This window comes from Nelusetta ayraudi, unplaced genomic scaffold (genome assembly GCF_046127955.1).
Source record: "Nelusetta ayraudi isolate G7.1 ecotype Tasmania unplaced genomic scaffold, CSIRO-AGI_Nayr_v1 ptg000222l, whole genome shotgun sequence".
NCBI classification, from domain to species: domain Eukaryota; kingdom Metazoa; phylum Chordata; class Actinopteri; order Tetraodontiformes; family Monacanthidae; genus Nelusetta; species Nelusetta ayraudi.
In genome coordinates, this window is record NW_027466271.1 from 305,804 (window position 1) to 325,000 (window position 19,197).

Below are 19,197 nucleotides of genomic sequence, written 5' to 3' on the forward strand. Positions count from 1 at the left end.
ACCCCTGGCTCTGTGACCCAAGGCTGTGTGACCCCTGGCTCTGTGACCCCAGGCTGTGTGACCCCTGGCTGTGTGACCCCTGGCTCTGTGACCCCTGGCTCTGTGACCCCCGGCTCTGTGACCCTCGGTGTGATTGACGAGGTCCAGGGCGCAGGGACCTGGTCGTGGTGCAGGGTCCTGATAAGGCCGAGGCTCAGAGGGTAAACAGAGTCTGCCGACCAATCAGAGGCAGCGAGCAGATGACGCAGAGGCTCCAGCAGGCTGATAAAAGCCTGGACGCATCAACTGAGCCCCCTGGTGGTGAAGCGGAAAATGGACTCTGAGGGCTTCTTTGTTTTTAATGGGTGGAATGCGTTTATAATCCGCACCATGCTGCCATCTACTGGCCAGAAAATATCCCGGCCAAGAAACCCGGTGAACTGCTGTAGTCGACTTGGAATTATTGCATGGAGGAAACAACAAATCAAATATTCAATATTCTGAGACGTTAAAATACTTTTTTTTAAAATTTTTTTTATTGACATTGTGTTCTGCCTTTGTAAAACACTGAGATTTTGATCCAAGATAAGTGCTATAGAGATACAGTGCATGCGTGGCCACTCGTGCTATGTCGTTTCCCAGCATGCTCGTCTCTCGACGCATCCGGCCGAGAACACCACTCCCACCTCGCATTAACCCAGCGGCTCTCTAGAAGGAAAGAAGGATGAAGAGCATCCCTGCTGTAACATTCAAAGTCTCGGTGCACAACACACCTACACACCCAGAGGGAAAAACAACAACACAACACAACACAAACCCAGCGAGGCTGACCCCCCCCCCCGCCCCTCCTCTGGCTGCCTTCAGAGTGTGCGGATGGTGAGCGTGAGGTCGCGCCCTGGTGGCGGGATGATGTAGCGCTCCTCCCTGGCCAGCCGCAGCAGCAGGTCCTGGTCGTCCAGGCCCCAGCGGTAGATCCTGGTGCTCTGCAGCCAGGTGGGAACGTGCTGCTGCTCGCACAAACACACACACGGGGGGGGGGGTTACCGACAAGGCGACGAGCTGATTGGCTGCCACTTGGGCCTCTTTGCCTCTTGGCAAGAGTTCAAAGGTTGAGCTCTCTGCTCGTTGGCTCGTCCTCACCTTTGTGGCGTTGGGAAACAGCACTGGCACCACTCGGAAGTTTCTGCTGCCCTGCTGGATGTATTCAGTCTGGATCTGCATGCACACAGTCAGCAACGACGGGGTGGGGGGGGGGGGGGGGAGCACCACAAACATTGAGGTCGTGCAAAATAATGTGTTTGTCTCATGTCTCCAGGATTCAATATGGTATATATCAATCATTTCAGTAGCGTTAGCTAGTTAGCTTGCTAGCTAGCGGACACACTGGGTATTTTCAAATGGCTCCTGTGTTGCTTTTGCATGACGCCCTGTTCAAGCCAATGATGAAACGTAACAGGCCAATATGTACGTGTATATACGTGCATTTCTGGCTGCAGTACCTTGAATGACCAGGGGGGTGGGGGGGAACCCCACTGTGGCGCTATACCGGCAGCCCTGTACCAGGTCTTACAAGCCATCCCCGGTGAGTCCTCCCTAAGGGGGCGCCGTTTCACCCACCTGGCTGTAGATGTACTTGGTGTTCAGGCCGTGATCGTCGTCCCCCTCCCCCTCCACCACAGCCCTGTACCTGGGGCTGATCGCCACAATGATGAGCACCGATTTCTGCCAAAGAAGTCAAAGTTGTGTTATCGTCGCTGCTGCTGCCGTCGTCGTTTCTCCTTTTTTTTTTTTTTTAAAAAACCAAGCGAGCGTGTTCTTCCAGCGAGCTTTGACCCACGTCGTTCAGGAACCGGTCCATCCATCTGTTGATGGCCATGCGTCGGATGGGGTCGTCGATGAGGTCCATCTGCCGGGACACCGGGCGAGCGTCTCCATTACGAGGTATGGGCCGTATTACCATTGTATTTGCAGTACTGTCACTAATGTGGTAATGGGGTATACTTATGGTGCTTGTATCTATGATGCTGTAATATACTGTAACACTATGGTATTAGTGTGTATCATGAGTGATAATGTACAGGGAGTGCAATAAGAGTGACTAATATTCAAATGTACAGCAGGTTGATAATATTTATATTCTGGTTCTGATGCTTCTCAAACCTGGAATATCTCGAATCAAGTATTCAATGTGACAAGAGGCCACCGGGGGGCGCTACTCACCCTGGGCCTGAAGCTGTGATCCACGAGGAACGTGACGAAAGGCCACATGTCCCTGGCGGCGTCCACCGAGTAGGTGATGAAGAGGTTCCCTGAGGACACGGAGGGTCATGAGGAGCCTGCCGGGAGCTCCGTGAAGAAGCAGAGGAAGAACCAGGAGCTGGACTCACTGTACTCGTCCGGCAGGTTGATGGTCCTCTTCAGCTCCCTGGTGGAGGGTCCAGGAGGCGGCTGGAGGGAGCGACCCACCCCCACGCTGACCTCCTGGATCAGCTCGCAGGAAGGGGCAGAGCTCTGGAGACCTGGAGACCTTCTGTCGTGAGCTTCCTGAACATTGCTGCCAAAGGAAACCACGGAGAGTCATCAGATCCAAGTCTGGGTGCGAGTGCAGCAGCAGGACGGACGGCTCGGACCTCTCACCCGGGCTGTGGCGGAGGGTCGGGCTGCCGCTGGAGACGCTCAGGGTTTCCGTGCTTACGGTTATTACGATTACTGTTATTCGTTTTATTGTGGCGGGGTGGATCTGCTGGAGAGCAGCAGGCGCACGGCCTGGCGAAGGCCGCCTGCATGGGAGCGCGACCTGCGGAGGAGAAGATGGACACCACGCGTCAGATCACCTCCTTCTCATCATCTCCTCATGGATATTATTATTGGATATTATTGAGATGATTTTATGTCCCTGGATCGCCAAAGTCAAGCTGGGATTCTACAAAATCTCCAGTTTGGTTGTTCACAACCTGACTGGACCAATCAGTGTCCTGTGAGCACTATGAGCTACTACTAGTATCACTACTGCTGGTAGCACTGCTAGTCGTAGGTAGTAGATTATCGCCACTGATTGGCCATGTTTCCCCACCACTGACCAGGTGGCGGCGCTGCCGGGTGCTGGGCCTGGGCCTGGACCCAGTGGCCCTGGTTGGACACCAGGGGTAGGGGGCGCTCTAGGCTCTGGTCCTCGTCCTCCACGGGGCCGTGGTGGCTGTAGGATGAAGAGTCCTGGTGGTAGCCCGGCCCCCCCGCTGCTCCTCCATCTCCTCCTCCTCCACCCCTGGGCTGAAGGTGTGCAGGGTGGGGGTTCTGCTGGGCCAGGCGGAGCAGCAGGCCGCGGGATGGGGCGGCGCCGGACTCCGGGTAGAACCGATGGTCACCTGGTCCGGGCCGCTGGGTTTGCCGGTAGCCGTGCTGCCTCTGCTGCCTCTGCTGCTGCTGCTGCTGCTGGTGTGTGCGAGCGCTGCACAGGCACTCCTGGCAGGCAGGGGGCAGCACCAGGTCCAGGCTGGAGCAGGTCATGCTCTCGTCCATCTCCACCGGGACGCTGCGGTGAGGGCAGTGACCTGAGGACGAGACCGGTGGGTCGCAGTTCAGGACCCCCCAGGAACGGAAAGCAGGGATGGACCAGCAGGGTACCAGTACTCTGCTGGTTTCAGGACTGACCGATACCAAGCACTTCTACATCATAGAATCACTGAGATTTTTTTAAAAGCGTTTCCTCGGATGTTATTTGAACAACATTCCTCAGCTTGAGTTTCACGGCCGTTCAAAGACACTCCTGGAATACCGCTGTCAGGGTATCCACACGTATGTTACCAGTACTCCACCCAGGTATCGGTACCAATACCTCGTACTTGCAAGGACTCGGCCCTCGACTCCCTGGTCACCAACCAGACGGAGAAATCAGGGCCCTCTGTGACATCACAGGGAGCTGATTCCCCCAGGTGCAGAGCAAAGATCCCCGCCGGGCTTTCTTACCGCTGAAAGGCTCCATTCCGGGACGGGCGCTGCGCTCTGTCGGCGGAGGGAAAGTGAAAACAGGCGTGAGAGGAATTTGGTGCGACAACAACGCTCGACTTCCACGCCCGCTGCGGGCTCAACGTCCGCCGGCGCCGCTGTTGTATCGCCGTGTCGTTTCAGCACAGGCCCTTTTTTCTTTTCTTTTCTTTTTTCTTCTTTTTTTTTTTTGAAAGTCGGTGAGCGCGTCTCAGTGGGATTAGCTGCACAGGCACCACCAAGGTTCACAACAAACACAACGGATACACAACAGCAGCGGAGAACTCTCAGCTCTGCTGAGGCTCAAAGGCTCCCAGTGAAGAAGAAACGCTCACCTTTCAGCCTGCGCGGGTCTGGGCCTCCACTAGGGGGCGTCGGGGCCGGTCGAGGCGCGACAACACAGAGACGTCAAACTGCTGGTACAAAGGTTAAAAACACACCAGCACACACGGCGACCGGCAGGTGTGTGTGTGTGTGTGTGTGTGTGTGTGTGTGGATTGTGTCTCAAACGTGTGGATAAAAACCAAGAAGGAAACACAACACACACCCTGCCTGCCTGCCCGCCCGCCCTGTGTGTGTGTGTGTGTGTGACGGGAACTGCACCGACCTGTTCGGAGGAAAACAGGAAGCATTCCACCTATGCAAATTGGGACAGGTCAGCTGACCCAGCTTGTGCCAATGGCGCGTGGCGGGGGCACGAGGACACCTGCTGTCAGGTGAGAGGAAGCTCACCTGCTGCTGGAGGGCTGACCTACCTGTCCCGTCCTCTGACTGGCTGGCGGCTCGCTCACACCGCTGCTGACTCGACAGGCAGGAAAAGCTCACAGTCGTCTCCACACAACGCACACACTTTGTTTATTTCACCACACAATGTTACGCAATGGACAAGTTGCACAGCTGCGTTGCACAATGACAACAAGTTGACACATTGTAGCCACTGTCCAGACGCTGCATCAACTATCTACTACTACTAACACTAATGCTAATAATGCTAATAATGCTAATAATGCCAATAATAATAATAATAATAATAATAATAATAATAATAATAATAATAATAATGATAATAATGATAATAATAATAATAATAATAATAATGATAATAATGCTAATAATGCCAATAATAATAATAATAATAATGATAATAATAATAATAATGATAATAATAATAATAATGCTAATAATGCTAATAATGCTAATAATGCCAATAATAATAATAATAATAATAATAATAATAATAATGATAATAATAATAATAACACTAATGCTAATAATAATGCTAATAATAATGATAATAATGATAATAATAATAATAAATTATAATTATAATTATGAACAAAACATCTGCGGGAAACTGAAAAAAATCAGCGTAGTTCTTTGCACTGTGTAACGGCCTTATGAAGTATTTAGTCTTGGTATCAGTGAGTTCTGACACGCAGGTACTGGTATCCCACTGTGGAAGAGTGCATCCCTAACAATAACAATAACAATAACTGGTACAAAATGACTGTTGGGCGGGGCCGCTAGCGTCCGCCGGGACCCTCGGCAGAGCCGGTCGCTCTGATCTTGGTCAGCACCACGGCCACGGGGTCAGCAGGCGGCGCCACGGCCTCGCGCTGGGCCACGGAGAAGACCTTGACGGTGGTGCGGGCCAGCGCCGAGCTCAAGTGGCCGGCTGAGGCGGCTCGGCAGCACAGCAGGCGCAGCAGCTCTTGGCGGAAGCGGCGGCTGACCACGCAGTAGAGCAGGAAGTTGGTGGCCGAGTTGAGGTTCTGCAGCATGTTGGCCACGTCGCTCGCCACGTTGATGGCCAGCCCGTAGTCGTCGCGGTCGAAGGAGCCGCGGTTGTGCGCCGTGCGCAGGATGCAGTAGGTGACGAAGCGCGGCAGGCCGAGCGCCACGAAGGCGGCCGAGACGGCGCCCAGCAGCAGCACGCTCCTCCGCAGCGCCGCCCTGGAGGCGCCGCCGTGGATGGCGCGGCGCTCCTCCCTGGTGAAGAGGTTGCGGGCGCGGCACAGGTGGTAGCCCATCAGGTAGTTGAAGACCAGGACCAGCACGATGGGCACGCCGCCCGACAGGAAGGTGGTGACCCAGACGATGGCGGTGCTGTAGGTCTGCTCGCGGTAGCGGCACCTGGGCACGGTGGCGTTGGCGGCGCCGGTGCCGGGCGCCACCTCGTTGATCCACGCCACGGGCACCGAGGCGGCGTGCGACGCCAGCACGATGGCCGCGCACGTGACCTTGGTGACCCGGGCCTGCGAGAAGCGGTGCTGGGCCGCCGCGCTGCTGAGCACCAGGTAGCGCTCCACCGTGAACACCACCACCATCCAGGAGGAGCTGTAGAGAGCGCCGTACTGCAGGAAGCCCAGGATGTTGCACCAGGGGTGGGCGTGCCAGAAGGGCTGCGGCAGCCAGAAGGTGAGCGTCAGGTCGATGAGGATCACCCACACCAGGTAGAAGGTGTCCACCACGGCCAGGCAGCTCAGGTACACCCTGGCCGTGTCCGACATGCCGCACCTCCGGAAGCAGATCATGTAGAAGGTGAAGAGGTTGGCTGGGGGGGCGGCGGAGTGGCAGCAGGTGGGTGGACGAGAGGGGAGGTTAGAGAACGAGGTTTGTGCAACTTCACCCCCTGCCACCAGGGGGCAATAGGAGACGTGCACAGGATGTAAAACACACATACGTTGCAAGATTAGTGTTTTTGTGCTGTTGCTGTTAGCAGCCTTCACACAGTTCGCTAGCTTGCTCTCTGTGCGAGGCAGGTGCCACTCTGACTGACAGGTGCCACTCTGGCTGACAGGTGCCACTCTGACTGACAGGTGACACGCGGATTGAGGCGGCTGACTCAGGTTGGATGAACTTTGATTAAAGCCAGAATGTGACATAAACTGGGTGGTGTGGTTACCAAGTCCTGAGTGGCTGACAGAACCAAAGGAGGCGGAGTCACGGTCACCCACCTGGGATACCCAGGATGCAAAGCAGCGGGTAGTAGAACTTCTGAACGGTGACAAAGACGGTGGCGCTGGCTTCGTCCATCACGGCTGGCTTGAGGTCAGTCGTTTGCTGACATCACACCACCACCAGGGGGGAGGAGGAGGAGCAAGGGGTGGAGGAGGAGGAGGAGGAGGAGGAGGAGTGGTGGGCTCCTCAAACTAGACTTCTTTACAATGCATATTTAAGAAAGTGTTGATGAAAGTCATAAAATGTTCTCCAGCTTTGAAAGATGGAGTGCAGAGTTGACATGAAGTCAAGACTCCGTACTCACTGAACAAGTGAAGGAAGAACAACATCACCACATCACGAGAACACTAGAACACAGGAGCAAGTAATTCCATCCTCACTGCATCCATCCATCCATCTACCTGTCTTCCTGCTGGAGCTCCCGTGATTGGTCGGTCGGTCGGCTTCCTCGGCCTGGACGGTGGTTCCGACACGGCGAGAGAGGAACCGTCCTGCTGGGCAGCATGGAGCAGCTCCACTGGTCAGGACGAGAGACGGAGAGAGCGAGAGAGAGCGAGAGAGGGAGAGAGAGAGCTGCTAGTGTATAGCGGAGGGAGGGCGGAGTCAAATCACATAGAATACTGCGCAGGCTCCGTGTTGTTGGATGAGCTGGAAAACCATCTGGGACGAGGAGGAAAGGAAGAAACTTCTTCTTCTTCTTCTTCTTCTTCTTCTCCTCCTCCTCTTTGACTTGACACGAAGAACATGAAGAACATCTGGAAAAGTGAACATCCCTTCCAAAGACAGACTGAAGAAGTGATCCAATTCATCGCGTTTCGGCAAAAAAACAGAAAACAAAACCTGAGTCTATGTCAGGGACATATGGAGAAGAGGGGGATGAATGAACGAGGGATGAAAAAATGAAAGGTTGTTCCGCAAAGCAACTACAGGATCTCTGCTGGTGGAACCTTTTAGGTGGTAGAATAAATATTTGCCAGCGTTTCTGCGCAGCATCGACCCAGAAATCAAACAGCAGCGACAGACGGAGGTCACACTCCTCCTCCTCCTCCTCCTCCTCCTCCTCTCTTCCCCTCCCCATTCATCCTCTCATCCCCTCCTCTCTTCCGTTCTTCCCACAGCCTTCATCTCACTGGCTTGTAAAGTTATTCACATGACTTTTTACTCTTTAAATTTTTATTATTTTTTTGTTGCTACATTTGTTGGGCGGCGTGTCGATGTAATTCCAATCCCTGCCAGAAGAGGGAGACGGCTATTGCATAAAATACAATATCTCTCTCTCACACACACACACACACACACACACACACACACACACACACACACACACACACAGAGTGAGAAACTGCAGCCTCTGGAGAGAAAGTGTCTTTGCAAAGAGTGTAAAATGTTTATTGTTGGTCTCTGAACTTCAGCCAAATAATAAGAAAACAAGTTAGAAATGGAAGATGAAAGGAAAGTTAGCAACACGGAGTCTGTCGGGCTGGAAAACTTAGAAAAAGTCATGATAATAATAATAATAATAATTATAATAATAATAATGATAAAGGATGGGAGGAGGAGCTTCCCGTCGGATTGGTCAAAGGATCGTTGAAAGCAGACACATCTTTTTTTTTTTTTTTTTAACGTAAAAAAAAACAAAACAATAAAAACAAATCAAAAGAAAAATACTGTTGTAAATAAAGAACCTTTTGAAGGAAGGATTCAGGAAGTGAAGGAGGGGTAACGTCCGACCCGACACAGGAAGTCAAAGGGAGAGGGGGCGGAGCTCCAGCCCACCGACCCAAAACCTTTGACAAAAACTAAAGAGGAGTGCGATCTGGTAAAAGAAGGAGTGGAGAGAGAGAGAGAGAGAGAGACAGAGAGAGAGAGAGAGAGAGAGAGAGAGAGAGACACTCGTCCTGCCGCTGAGGCAAAGTAAAAACTGCAGTTTTTCAAATTCAACCTCTAGAAAAGTAAACTGGAGCTTCTCTTCCTCTCCATCCTCTTCTCTCTCTCTTCTCTCTTCTCTCTCTCTTTCGTCAACGCTGTGGATTCATTTGTTCTTTTGTTTTTGTGCAGGAGAAAATAAAATCTGGATGCTGGAGGGAGCGACGACCCGCTGACGACCCGCTGGCGACCCGCTGACGACCCGCTGAGCCCAGGAGGCCGTCGCTCCGTATTTACACCGAGGTCGCCGTGGCCTCCTTCATCAGCGCACTAGCAGAGTTCAGACACTAGGGGGCGAGCCTGAGGTTCTGGAGGAGGAGCTGTACACTGGAGTCCCGGCTCGGAAGAATCCGCAGTCTGTGAGTGGCGCCCCCTAGAGGTTGTCCCCGGGCTGGTACTGAGGCTCGGTGGCGGTGAAGTAGTCCTCCAGGAAGGCCTGCAGGTACTCGAAGGTGGGCCGCTCCTCCGCCTCCCTCTTCCAGCACTGCAGCATGAGCTCATGCAGGGAGGGGGGGCAGTCCTGGGGGCAGGGCATCCTGTAGCCTCGCTCCACCTGCTCCAGCACCTCCCTGTTGTTCATACCTGGCAGCAGGGGGCGACAGAGAGAGACAGAGAGAGAGAGAGAGAGAGACACATTTCAGCCATGGATGCATTATAAGAACTGGACTGTCCCTGTGGCCACTCCTGGTACTGCAGCAAAATAATCCCAGCGCTGTTTCCCTCCAGACCTCAACACAAAATTAAACAGGACAGGACGACGGAGAGCTGAAGACACATTCCTTTCACTTCTGCTCCGTCAGGCCAGAACACCATCAGGAGAGACTTTATTCCCACGTTGTAGGGGGGTTGAGGGGGGTTCTAGGTGGTTCTAGGTGGTTCTAGTGTGGTTCTGGTGGTGGTTCTAGTTGGTTCTGGGGTGATCTGGGTGGCTGTGTGGTGGTTCTAGGTGGTTCTAGTGTGGTTCTGTGGTGGTTCTGGGGTGATCTGGGTGGCTGTGTGGTGGTTCTAGGTGGTTCTAGTGTGGTTCTGGGGTGGTTCTAGGTGGCTGTGTGGTGGTTCTAGGTGGTTCTAGTTGGTTCTGGGGTGGTCTGGGTGGCTGTATGGTGGTTCTGGTGGTGGTTCTGGTGGTGGTTCTAGGCCAGACCTGGCCAAACTAGACTGTTTCCTCCTATGAGGTGGCTCACCAAAACACTCCATCCATCTGCTGCTGCTCCGCTGCCCCCTCTGGCAACATTTCAGAACCCCCCCCCCCCAACCCAGTCACACAGTTGACCACCCCCCTCCCCCCCTGATTTAAAGTCATCCCTGATGTTCTGCTACAAGCTGGAGAGTCTCCGTCTGGCCAGTGAATCAACTGCTCCGCTTGGCCGCCTCCTCCTCTGGCTCCGCCCACTCAGAGGGCGCGACCTTGGAAACCAGTCAGCAACAGCGTGCCAAGACAAACAGACAGCAGGGTGTAGCCTTCAAGTGTGGGCCAGCCAGCTGGTGACAGCAGAGGCCTCATAGCTCAGTGGTTAGAGCACTGGTCTTGTAAACCAGGGGTCGCGAGTTCAATTCTCGCTGGGGCCTGACGACCGACCTCAACTTCTTTTCTTCTTCAACTTCACTTTTCATCGGTCGCTCAAAGAGGCGGCGAGCCGTCAGCGTCTCTCTGTGGGATCTCAGTGCAAGGAGGCCGCAAACAGAGGGCTAAACGTGCCACGGCATGCAAGAGGGTCTTTTTCTGTCTCTTCAGTCATGTGACTGCATTCAGTCTGAGCTGAATGCAGTCACATGACTCACAGGGGACCTCCCAGTTTCCTTTGTTAAAGCCTGTAAAAAAACACTGAATAAAAACAATCCAATATATATGGAGATACATATATATTTATATACACATACATATATATATATATATACATATATATATATATATGTATGTGTATATATATATATATATATATATATACATATACATATATATATATATATATATGTATGTATATATATATATATATATATGTATATATATATATATATATATACGTATACATATATATACGTATACATATATATACGTATACATATATATATATATGTATATATATATGTATATATATATACATATATATATATATGTATATATATATACATATATATATACATATATATATATATATATGTATATATATATATATATATATACATATATATATATATATACGTATACATATATATACGTATACATATATATATATATGTATATATATATACATATATATATACATATATATATATGTATATATATATATATATATATACATATACATATATATATATAATATATGTATATGTATATATATATATATATATATATATATATATATATATATATATATATATTTCCAGCTTCCTCTCAGAACCAAAGCTGCGGGCACTTTAACTTGAAAACACATCTGTTAACATGCTGACACTTCTCGGTCTATTTCCTACACACACACACACACACACACACACACACACACACACACACACACACACACACACACACACACACACACACAGCTCTAATCTGCAGGAATCAAAGGTTCTTCTGCCACTCTGACAGCAAACAAGAGCTCAGTAAACACTTGGTTGCCGCGGCGATGGCTGCGCCTGCTGCACTTCAGCCACTTTATCAGGACACTTTATCACCCATTAACCCCCCCCCCCACCTGGGTAAGGCACGCGGCCCTTGGTCACCAGCTCCGTCAGCAGGATGCCAAACGACCACACGTCCGACTTGATGGTGAACTTCCCGTAGAGCGCCGCCTCGGGAGCCGTCCACTTGATGGGGAACTTTGCACCTGGAGAAGGAGGAGGAGGAGAAGGAGAAGGAGAAGGAGGAGAAGGAGGAGAAGGAGGAGAAGGAGAAGAAGGAGAAGGAGGAGAAGGAGGAGAAGGAGAAGAAGAAGGAGAAATAAAAAGAGCTTTGAGAATCAGTCCTGCCACATTCTGAGCTCCAGTCCATGATGAAGGTCCATCTCCAGCCCTCAGAAGTCCTCGCTGCCACCTCCTCTTTGACCCCTGAGCCCTGCCGCTCCACCCACCTTGGCGAGCCGTGTACTCGTTGTCCTCGATGAGGCGGGCCAGGCCGAAGTCGGCGATCTTGCACACCAGGCTGTCGGCCACCAGGATGTTGGCCGAGCGAAGGTCCCTGTGGATGTAGTTCATCCTCTCGATGTAGGCCATGCCTGCCGCCACCTAGTGGACGCACGCAGCGGTCAGCCGGGACCCTCCGGCGCTTAGCTGGGCCGCTCGGGCCACCTCGGTCCGGGACTCACCTGAGCTGCCATGTCCACCAGGTTGGGCAGCTTCAGCCCTCGACCTTCACCGTCCTTCAGGAAGTCCAGCAGGCTTCCTGCAGCCACACAGAGTCAGGAAAACAGTCAATTAATGGTCATCATCATCGTCATCATCATCATCTTGACCCGCGTGCGAAGCTCTCTGCAGTGTCAGTCTGACCTTTGCCCATGTACTCGGTGACGATGTAGATGGGTTCCTCAGACACCACGGCGTAGAGCTGCACCAGCTTGTCGTGCCGCAGCTTCTTCATGATCTGGGCCTCCTCCAGGAAGGACTCTGGAGACATGGTGCCCGGCTTCAGGGTCTTCACCGCCACCTTGGTGGTGCCGTTCCACGTCCCTGCAGCACCACAGGGCGCCAGAGTCAGAGTCAGCGAGGGGGCAGGGGGGGGGAGCCGGGGGAGGGGGCGGGGCTCCGGGCATGCGGGGTGGGGGGGGTGGGGGGAGGGTTCCGACTCTGGGTGAAGGTGAAGGGGAGGAACGTGCTGAGCGGAATGGGATCTGACGATTTGACGGTGGAGAGATTTGGAACGCGATGGAAGCCGATTGGTTGGAGGGCTTGACCGGTGCCACCAGCAGGAGGAGCTCCTGAACTCACCGTCTCACCGGCCGGAGCAGCTCCACCAACAACCGGCTCAAAACTTAAAGAAAACGAGCCACGGTTTTCAGGAAGGAAACGACTGGGAAAACATTCCCGGAGCGAAACCTTGAAGCCTCAACTGTAAACCAGGACAGAGGAGGATCCGAGCCACAGGAAGAGAAAAATATCCTGACTGAGCTTTTCATTTTCGCTTTTAAGTTGAAATTTCGTGAATGAAGTCAAAATCTCGTAAAAAAAAAAAAGTCAACGTAAAAAAAGATGGAATTTCGTGAATGAAGTCGACGTAAAAACACGAAATTTCGTGAATAAAGCCGAATTTTTTTTTGGAATAACAATGAAATTTTGTGAATAAAGTCGACGTAAAAAGACAAAATTTCGTGAATAAAGCCGAATTTTTTTTTGGAATAACAATGAAATTTTGTGAATAAAGTCGACGTAAAAAGCCGAAATGGCGCGAATGAAGTCGACCCAAATCCAGTGGGACTTGGCCAGAAGACTGCTTGGGTGGTGGATGAAGCCAGTTGGCCACAGTCTTTCCACTGCATTCTCTTCCAGTGGCCCTCAGTCCTCCTCGCCGTCGGAGGAGAAAAGTGTTCAGACACCCTTACAATTTGACTGAAGGCCAATGAGGTTGTTCAACACTTGGCAGGGAGTTCCCGCTGTGTGTTTTAAAGGTTCGGCTGTCAGAGCAAAGTGAGAGAAGTTCAGTTCAGACACCTTGGATGCACTCCAATAAAGCTGCACTGGGAGGCCTGAGAGTTACTCTGGCGCCACACCAGTGCATCAAACACACACACACACACACACACACACACACACACACACACACACACACACACACACACACACACACACACGCATGAGGTGTCCAAAGACTTTTGTCCACCATTGACGGCTATGCCGCCGGTTTAAACCTGCAGCCGCGGACAAAAGAAACACAACTGACTGAGTTCCAGACGCAGACGCCGGAAGCTGCGCCCGCTCTCCTCCGCCCCCCTGCTGGTGGGCGGAGGAGAGCGGGCCGGTCCTTACCGTAGAAGACGTCTCCGAAACAGCCTTTGCCCAGCTTGAGCTGCAGCTCCAGAGCGTCCCTGCTGATCTCCCAGGCATCGTGGCTCAAGCCCACCGTGTCGGGGGTGTAGTTCACGCACACGCCCGTTAAATGAAAGCACAAACCGTCGGCATGCTCTACAGGGGGAGGAGGGGGGAGGGGGGAGGGAGGCAGGGAGGGAGGGAGGCACACAGGGTCAACTACAGGGTGGGGGGGAGGAGGGGGAGGTGCAGGCGAGGCGGCCGGGAAGGGAGCCTCTGGTTCTGAGGATCTCCAGGTTCTGTGGTTGCCATGTTCGGGCTTGGGGCAGTTTTGGGGCTACTGACTCTGATTGGCTCCCTTCCCACCGCTCCGCCTCCCCGGTTTCCCCTCCCCGGCCCTCCCTCGCTGGCTCGGCCGGGTACCCGTACCCATCCAGACCTCCCCGAACTGCCCGTTGCCCAGGCGCTTGATGAGCTGCAGCGACTCTCGCGGGATCTCCCACACGTCTTTGGTTTTGACCGACAGGTCGGCCAGGCGAGGCATGCCCTTGTGGCAGGGCACCACCAGGCGGCAGCAGAGGCCGGCGGCCCGGTCTGCGGCGCCGGTGGCGAGGCGAGGCGAGGAGAGAGAGAGAGAGAGAGAGAGAGAGAGAGGTGCAGCAGCGTTAGCAGAGCAGCAGCAGCAGCAGCAGCAGCAGTCACTGAGAGCTGCTGGACGGCCACTGGGGAACATTTGGAGCTTTTAGAGAAGAAACAGCGACATCTAGTGGTCACATTCTAGATTGCAGCGTCGATCACTCTCCCTCCCTCTCCTGAGCTTGCCAGTGAACTACGGTGGCCCTGTGCAAACAAACCTGGACACCTGCTCCACCTTCTTCTTCTTCTTCTTCTTCTCCTTCCTGGTTGGTTTATTTGAGGGCGCCCCCTAGCTGTCAGGCAGCTGGACTGTCCCCACCAGGCTTCCTTAGAAGTACGCTGGTGCCAGATGGCAGCTCACTGGGAGCACTGGGACCCTGACTGGTCCATGGAGGTTCTCAGAGATACATGAGAAGCAGCGTGAGGAGGAACCCAGGCCAGGTTTAGATCCTACACTTTTAATCTAGATTCTATTTTAAAGGATTAAACGATCCCAGCGGGAATAGTCTGGGCTGGCTCTGATTGGCTGACACATCCTGACGTATCACATGACTCACAGAGGCATCATGGGAAGTGACACTACTGCTAAATGGCCCTTTTTATTCATTCATTCATTGTATAGCCAGGGGGACAACGTGTGCATCTGAGCTCCTGGTTGATTCAAACCTCTGTCTGTCTGTCTGTCTGTCTGTCGGTCTGTCTCTGTCTGTCTGTCTCTCTCCCTCTGTCTGTCTGTCTGTCTCTCTCACTCTGTCTGTCTCTCTCTGTCTCTCTGTCTGTCTGTCTGTCTGTCTCTCTCTGTCTCTCTGTCTGTCTGTCTGTCTGTCTGTCTGTCTCTGTCTCTCTGTCTGTCTGTCTCTCTCTCTCTCCCTCTCTGTCTGTCTGTCTGTCTGTCTGTCGGTCTCTCTCTCTCTGTCTGTCTGTCTGTCTGTCTGTCGGTCTCTCTCCCTCTGTCTGTCTGTCTGTCTGTCTCTCTCTGTCTGTCTGTCTGTCTGTCTGTCTCCTTCTGTCTGTCTGTCTGTCTCTCTCTCTCTCTGTCTGTCTGTCTCTGTCTGTCTGTCTCTCTCTCTCCGTCTGTCTCTCTGTCTGTCTCTCTCTCGCTCCCTCTCTCTGTCTCTCTCTGTCTCTGTGAGACACACACACACACACACACACACACACACACACACACTCACACACACACACACACACACACACACACACACACACACACACACACACACACACACACACACACACACACACCTGACGAGGCTGCAGCTTGTTTGCACTGGGCTGTAAAGGCTGATAAAGGCCTAAGTGGCGCTGGGCCGCCGCCGCCGCCGAGTGTTTCAGCCTCATAAAAGCTGCTGATTGGGCGGCGGCCGACACGACGACGCAGTTTCCTAGAAAGTCATGAGCGCAGAATGAAATGGGCTTCAGGCGCCGGCCGGTTCGGTCCCAGTGAACACAGGGAGATACAACAGAGAAGCGCCGCAGGCAGCAGGCAAGAAGAGAGAAGCAGGAAGCCTGGAAAAGAGGCGGAGCTAAGAATAACGGCGCCGCGTCCTCGGTCCCTGAACGTCACGGCGGGAGGGGGCGGGGGGGGGTGTTGAAAAAAAGAAAAAGAGAGGTGTGAAAGGTTAAAGTGTGAACGCATGCAGACAGACATCCATGCTGTTGACTTCTGTCTGGGCGTGAACATCAATAAATCAACGCTGCCAATCAGAGCGTGACGAGGGGGGGCGGGGGGGTCCAGTCCCACTGAGAGAGACCAGAGTGTCACACACACACACACACACACACACACCAGCAATGGAGAGTTCAAGCAGCCGGGTGAAGAGAGCAGGATGAGAGGAGGAGGAGTGAAGCAGCGCCACCTCTGGCCTCTGAGGAGGCTGACAATGCAAAGACATAGTGCCATCTGGTGGTCAACACTCGCAACTGCAACAATAATACTCATCCTACTACTGCTACTACTACCACTAATAATAATAATAATAATAATAATAATAATAATATTAATAAACTTCTTCTTCTTCTTCTTCTTCCTCTCTGACAGGTCAGAGCAGACAGCCAGGGATTCCAGTCTGAACACAGTTGCCATGACAACTGAGACGGACTCTCACTTCTGAAGCACGTTGGCCAGTTGTCAACAAGCTACGCTGGACGCTAGTTGGCCACAGGGTGGCGCTAGCAGCCTGCAGCGCCACCTCCTCTGCTCGGCCGCCTCTCGTTAAACATTTACAGTCTTTCTGGCTTCTAAAAGTGTCCTGACAGGAAGTCGACGTCAGGCTCCGCCTCCTGTGAGAGGCGAGCGGCTGCTGGAGGCTCCTGGAGTGGAGCAGTGTGGCTTCACTGCCGTCTAAATGCAGCCTTTCTGTATTCGTACTCGCCGCTGTTCTGCAGCCAGACCACAGGGGGGCGGGGCTTGCTTTCTACTTTTTAAAAAAAGGTGGGGGGGAGGGGGGGGGAGGGGCTGCTGCTCTGAGGCAGCGCACAGACTGAAATCTGGTCCAGTGTGTCCAGTTCTGAAGGCGGCCCGCCTGCCTGACAGCACACTTGGTCCTTCAGTCAGAGGATGGCAGCGAACTGGGAGCACTGGGAGCCTGACTGAGCCATGCAGGTTCTCACTAAACACCTCACTACTGGGGTCATGGGGTCATGGGGTCATGGGCAGCAGGTTCACTTTCTACCAACCTGAAAATCACAAATCCACACAGACTGGACAAACTGGACCTTTGAAATGACCCAAAGTGACTGTGAAGGTCTGAAGGTCCCATCAAGAGCAGGCCTTCACATGACTCTGTGTGTGTGTGTGTGTGTGTGTGTGTGTGTGTGTGCGTGCGGTACCTGAGTAGTGCTGGACCAGCTGTTGCAGCGTCTCAAACTGGGCCCTGGTGGTGATGTAGTAGCCGCCGCTGTCCAGCTTGCGGATCTTGTAATGCTTGACGTGGTCGCCCTTCACGTCGTCCCAGTCCCGGATGGACAGCGAGAAGGCACCTGTGTGTGTGTGTGTGTGTGTGTGTGTGTGTGTGTGTGTGTGTGTGTGTGTGTGTGAGTCAATGAGAGAGAGAGGAGGCAGCGTGTTAGAAAAACCTCCTGCAGGGTTTCTGCACCCTCACCTTCCTGCTGAGAAATAAAAGGCGCTTTTCCAGGATGCTGAAGGCAGCTTGTGAGTGAGTGAGTGAGTGAGTGAGTGAGTGAGCGAGTGCCGTGTCCTTGACTTGCCCTTGGTGGTTTCACTCTCCCGGATGAGGTAAGTTCCTCGAGGGTTGCCGGTGGACAGCAGCTGCCGCTCCGCATCCTTGCGGCCCAGTTTACCAAAGTACCAGCTGTGAGGAGAGAGAGAGAGGGCGAGAGAGAGAGAGACAGAGAGAGAGAGGGAGAGAGGGGGAGAGAGAGAGAGAGAGAGAGAGAGGGAGGGAGAGACAGCGAGAGAGGGAGAGAGAGAGAGAGAGACGGGGAGAGAGAGGGAGAGAGGGAGAGGGAGAGAGAGGGAGAGGGAGAGAGAGACAGAGAGAGAGGGAGAGAGAGAGAGAGAGAGGGAGGGAGAGACAGCGAGAGAGGGAGAGAGAGAGGGAGAGAGAGAGGGAGAGAGAGAGGGAGAGAGAGGGAGGGAGAGAGGGAGAGAGAGGGAGGGAGAGGGGATCAGCAGGAACTTTTTGAGAGAAAAAAATAAAAGAATGAACTCAGTGAAGTGAGAAATTAAAAAAGAGGCACTTTGACCTCTGACCCCAGACTGCTCACACATTTGAAACACTTTTATTGCACCAAGGTCATAAATCTCATCAGACTGCAGAGAAAGTTAGAAAGCCGAGTTTGTCTGTCGGAGCTTTTTAATTAGCTGCCGCCACACACACACACACACACACACACACACACACACACACACACACACACACACACACACACACACACACACACACACAGAACTCACTCCTCGGCCTGGATGGAGTCCACTGGAGCCACGTAATTACTGGGGATGTAGCCGCTGCCCCCGGTGGTGAGAGAGCGCGCGTCCCACCAGTCGCCTTCACTGAGGTCACAGAAGAGAGAGACACAGACACACTGAGGAGGTGGAGGTGGAGGTGGAGGTGGAGGTGGAGCTGGTGGAGCCACTGAAGTGCAACCAGACAGTGATGGGACTTTTGAAGGACCATGATGCATTGCAGCAACCACCACAACAACAACAGGAGGAGGAGTGATTGAAAAACTTAACGGGGGCCGTAGTTTGCTCCGCCGAAGCCCCTCCCCCTCCTCGGCCGAGGTTGCGGCGCCACCCTGTGGGAGCCTTAAATAAACCGGTGTTTACAGCCGGTGGCCAAATGACAGAGTGGGGAGCCACTGGGATGCCTGACATTCCTGCTGGACTCTGCGAAGCTGCTGCCAGCTCCGCCTCCTGACCAATCATGTCGCAGGGACCACTGAGCACAGAATAACTGAGCAGCAGCAGCAGCAGCAGCCAGACAACCAGGAAACTCCTCCTCCTCCTTCTTGATTGGATCTTTGGGCTTCTGTTTCATTGTTTTTCTTTATTGTTTACATTTTTACTGTTTATTTATTTATTTATTGATTTATTGATTGATTGATTTTCCATCAATGCGTCTGTGTGAAAAATGTTCATCTTTCCAGTTTGTCGTTGTCAATAAAGTGTGGTTGCAAAAGTCAAAATCTTCTTCTTCTTCTCCTGCAGGTGCGAGCTGACCCCTGGCGCTGACCCCTGGCGCTGACCCCTGGCGCTGACCCTGGCGATGACCCCTGGCGCTGACCCCT

General features: G+C 52.8%; 3 protein-coding genes and 1 non-coding gene across 9 annotated transcripts in view; 1 reads left to right on the forward strand and 3 right to left on the reverse strand.

Annotated features, from left to right (window-relative positions):
• Positions 1-516: 516 nt before the first annotated feature.
• Positions 517-4,722, reverse strand: traf3ip2a (TRAF3 interacting protein 2a). 2 transcript variants are annotated; one of them, XM_076016325.1, is made up of 10 exons: positions 4,299-4,722; positions 3,946-3,981; positions 3,060-3,530; positions 2,617-2,776; positions 2,367-2,533; positions 2,200-2,288; positions 1,817-1,885; positions 1,597-1,701; positions 1,120-1,194; positions 517-986 (listed from the first exon to the last, which is right to left on the reverse strand). In XM_076016325.1, the coding sequence occupies exons 2-10, from the start codon at positions 3,959-3,961 to the stop codon at positions 840-842; spliced, it is 1,299 nt and encodes a 432-aa protein (XP_075872440.1). In that variant the 5' UTR covers positions 3,962-3,981; positions 4,299-4,722; the 3' UTR covers positions 517-839. The 2 variants fall into 2 exon arrangements, with proteins under 2 accessions (XP_075872440.1, XP_075872441.1); XM_076016326.1 differs by lacking the exon at positions 4,299-4,722 and having other exon boundaries at positions 3,946-4,104.
• A 719-nt stretch (positions 4,723-5,441) lies between these two features.
• Positions 5,442-7,294, reverse strand: LOC142881879 (putative G-protein coupled receptor 139). The gene is made up of 2 exons (XM_076016297.1): positions 6,921-7,294; positions 5,442-6,517 (listed from the first exon to the last, which is right to left on the reverse strand). Exons 1-2 carry the CDS (start codon positions 6,997-6,999, stop codon positions 5,487-5,489), a joined length of 1,110 nt encoding a protein of 369 aa, XP_075872412.1. The 5' UTR covers positions 7,000-7,294; the 3' UTR covers positions 5,442-5,486.
• A 993-nt stretch (positions 7,295-8,287) lies between these two features.
• LOC142881882 (tyrosine-protein kinase Fyn) overlaps positions 8,288-19,197 on the reverse strand; it is a 25,801-nt gene continuing 14,891 nt past the window's right edge. For 2 of the 5 annotated variants that reach the window (XM_076016300.1, XM_076016301.1), the window contains exons 5-15: positions 18,362-18,460; positions 17,653-17,756; positions 17,275-17,424; positions 14,236-14,400; positions 13,807-13,962; positions 12,334-12,513; positions 12,153-12,229; positions 11,919-12,072; positions 11,544-11,675; positions 9,053-9,432; positions 8,288-9,022 (exon numbers count right to left, since the gene is read on the reverse strand). In XM_076016300.1, the coding sequence (XP_075872415.1) occupies positions 9,224-9,432; positions 11,544-11,675; positions 11,919-12,072; positions 12,153-12,229; positions 12,334-12,513; positions 13,807-13,962; positions 14,236-14,400; positions 17,275-17,424; positions 17,653-17,756; positions 18,362-18,460 (1,426 nt within the window). In that variant the 3' untranslated portion in view covers positions 8,288-9,022; positions 9,053-9,223. The remainder of the gene's footprint in view (positions 9,023-9,052; positions 9,433-11,543; positions 11,676-11,918; positions 12,073-12,152; positions 12,230-12,333; positions 12,514-13,806; positions 13,963-14,235; positions 14,401-17,274; positions 17,425-17,652; positions 17,757-18,361; positions 18,461-19,197) is intronic. The other 3 variants (XM_076016303.1, XM_076016302.1, XM_076016304.1) reach the window with 3 other exon arrangements.
• trnat-ugu (transfer RNA threonine (anticodon UGU)) lies at positions 10,347-10,419 on the forward strand. Its single transcript has one exon. It is a non-coding gene; the product is annotated as a tRNA-Thr (tRNA).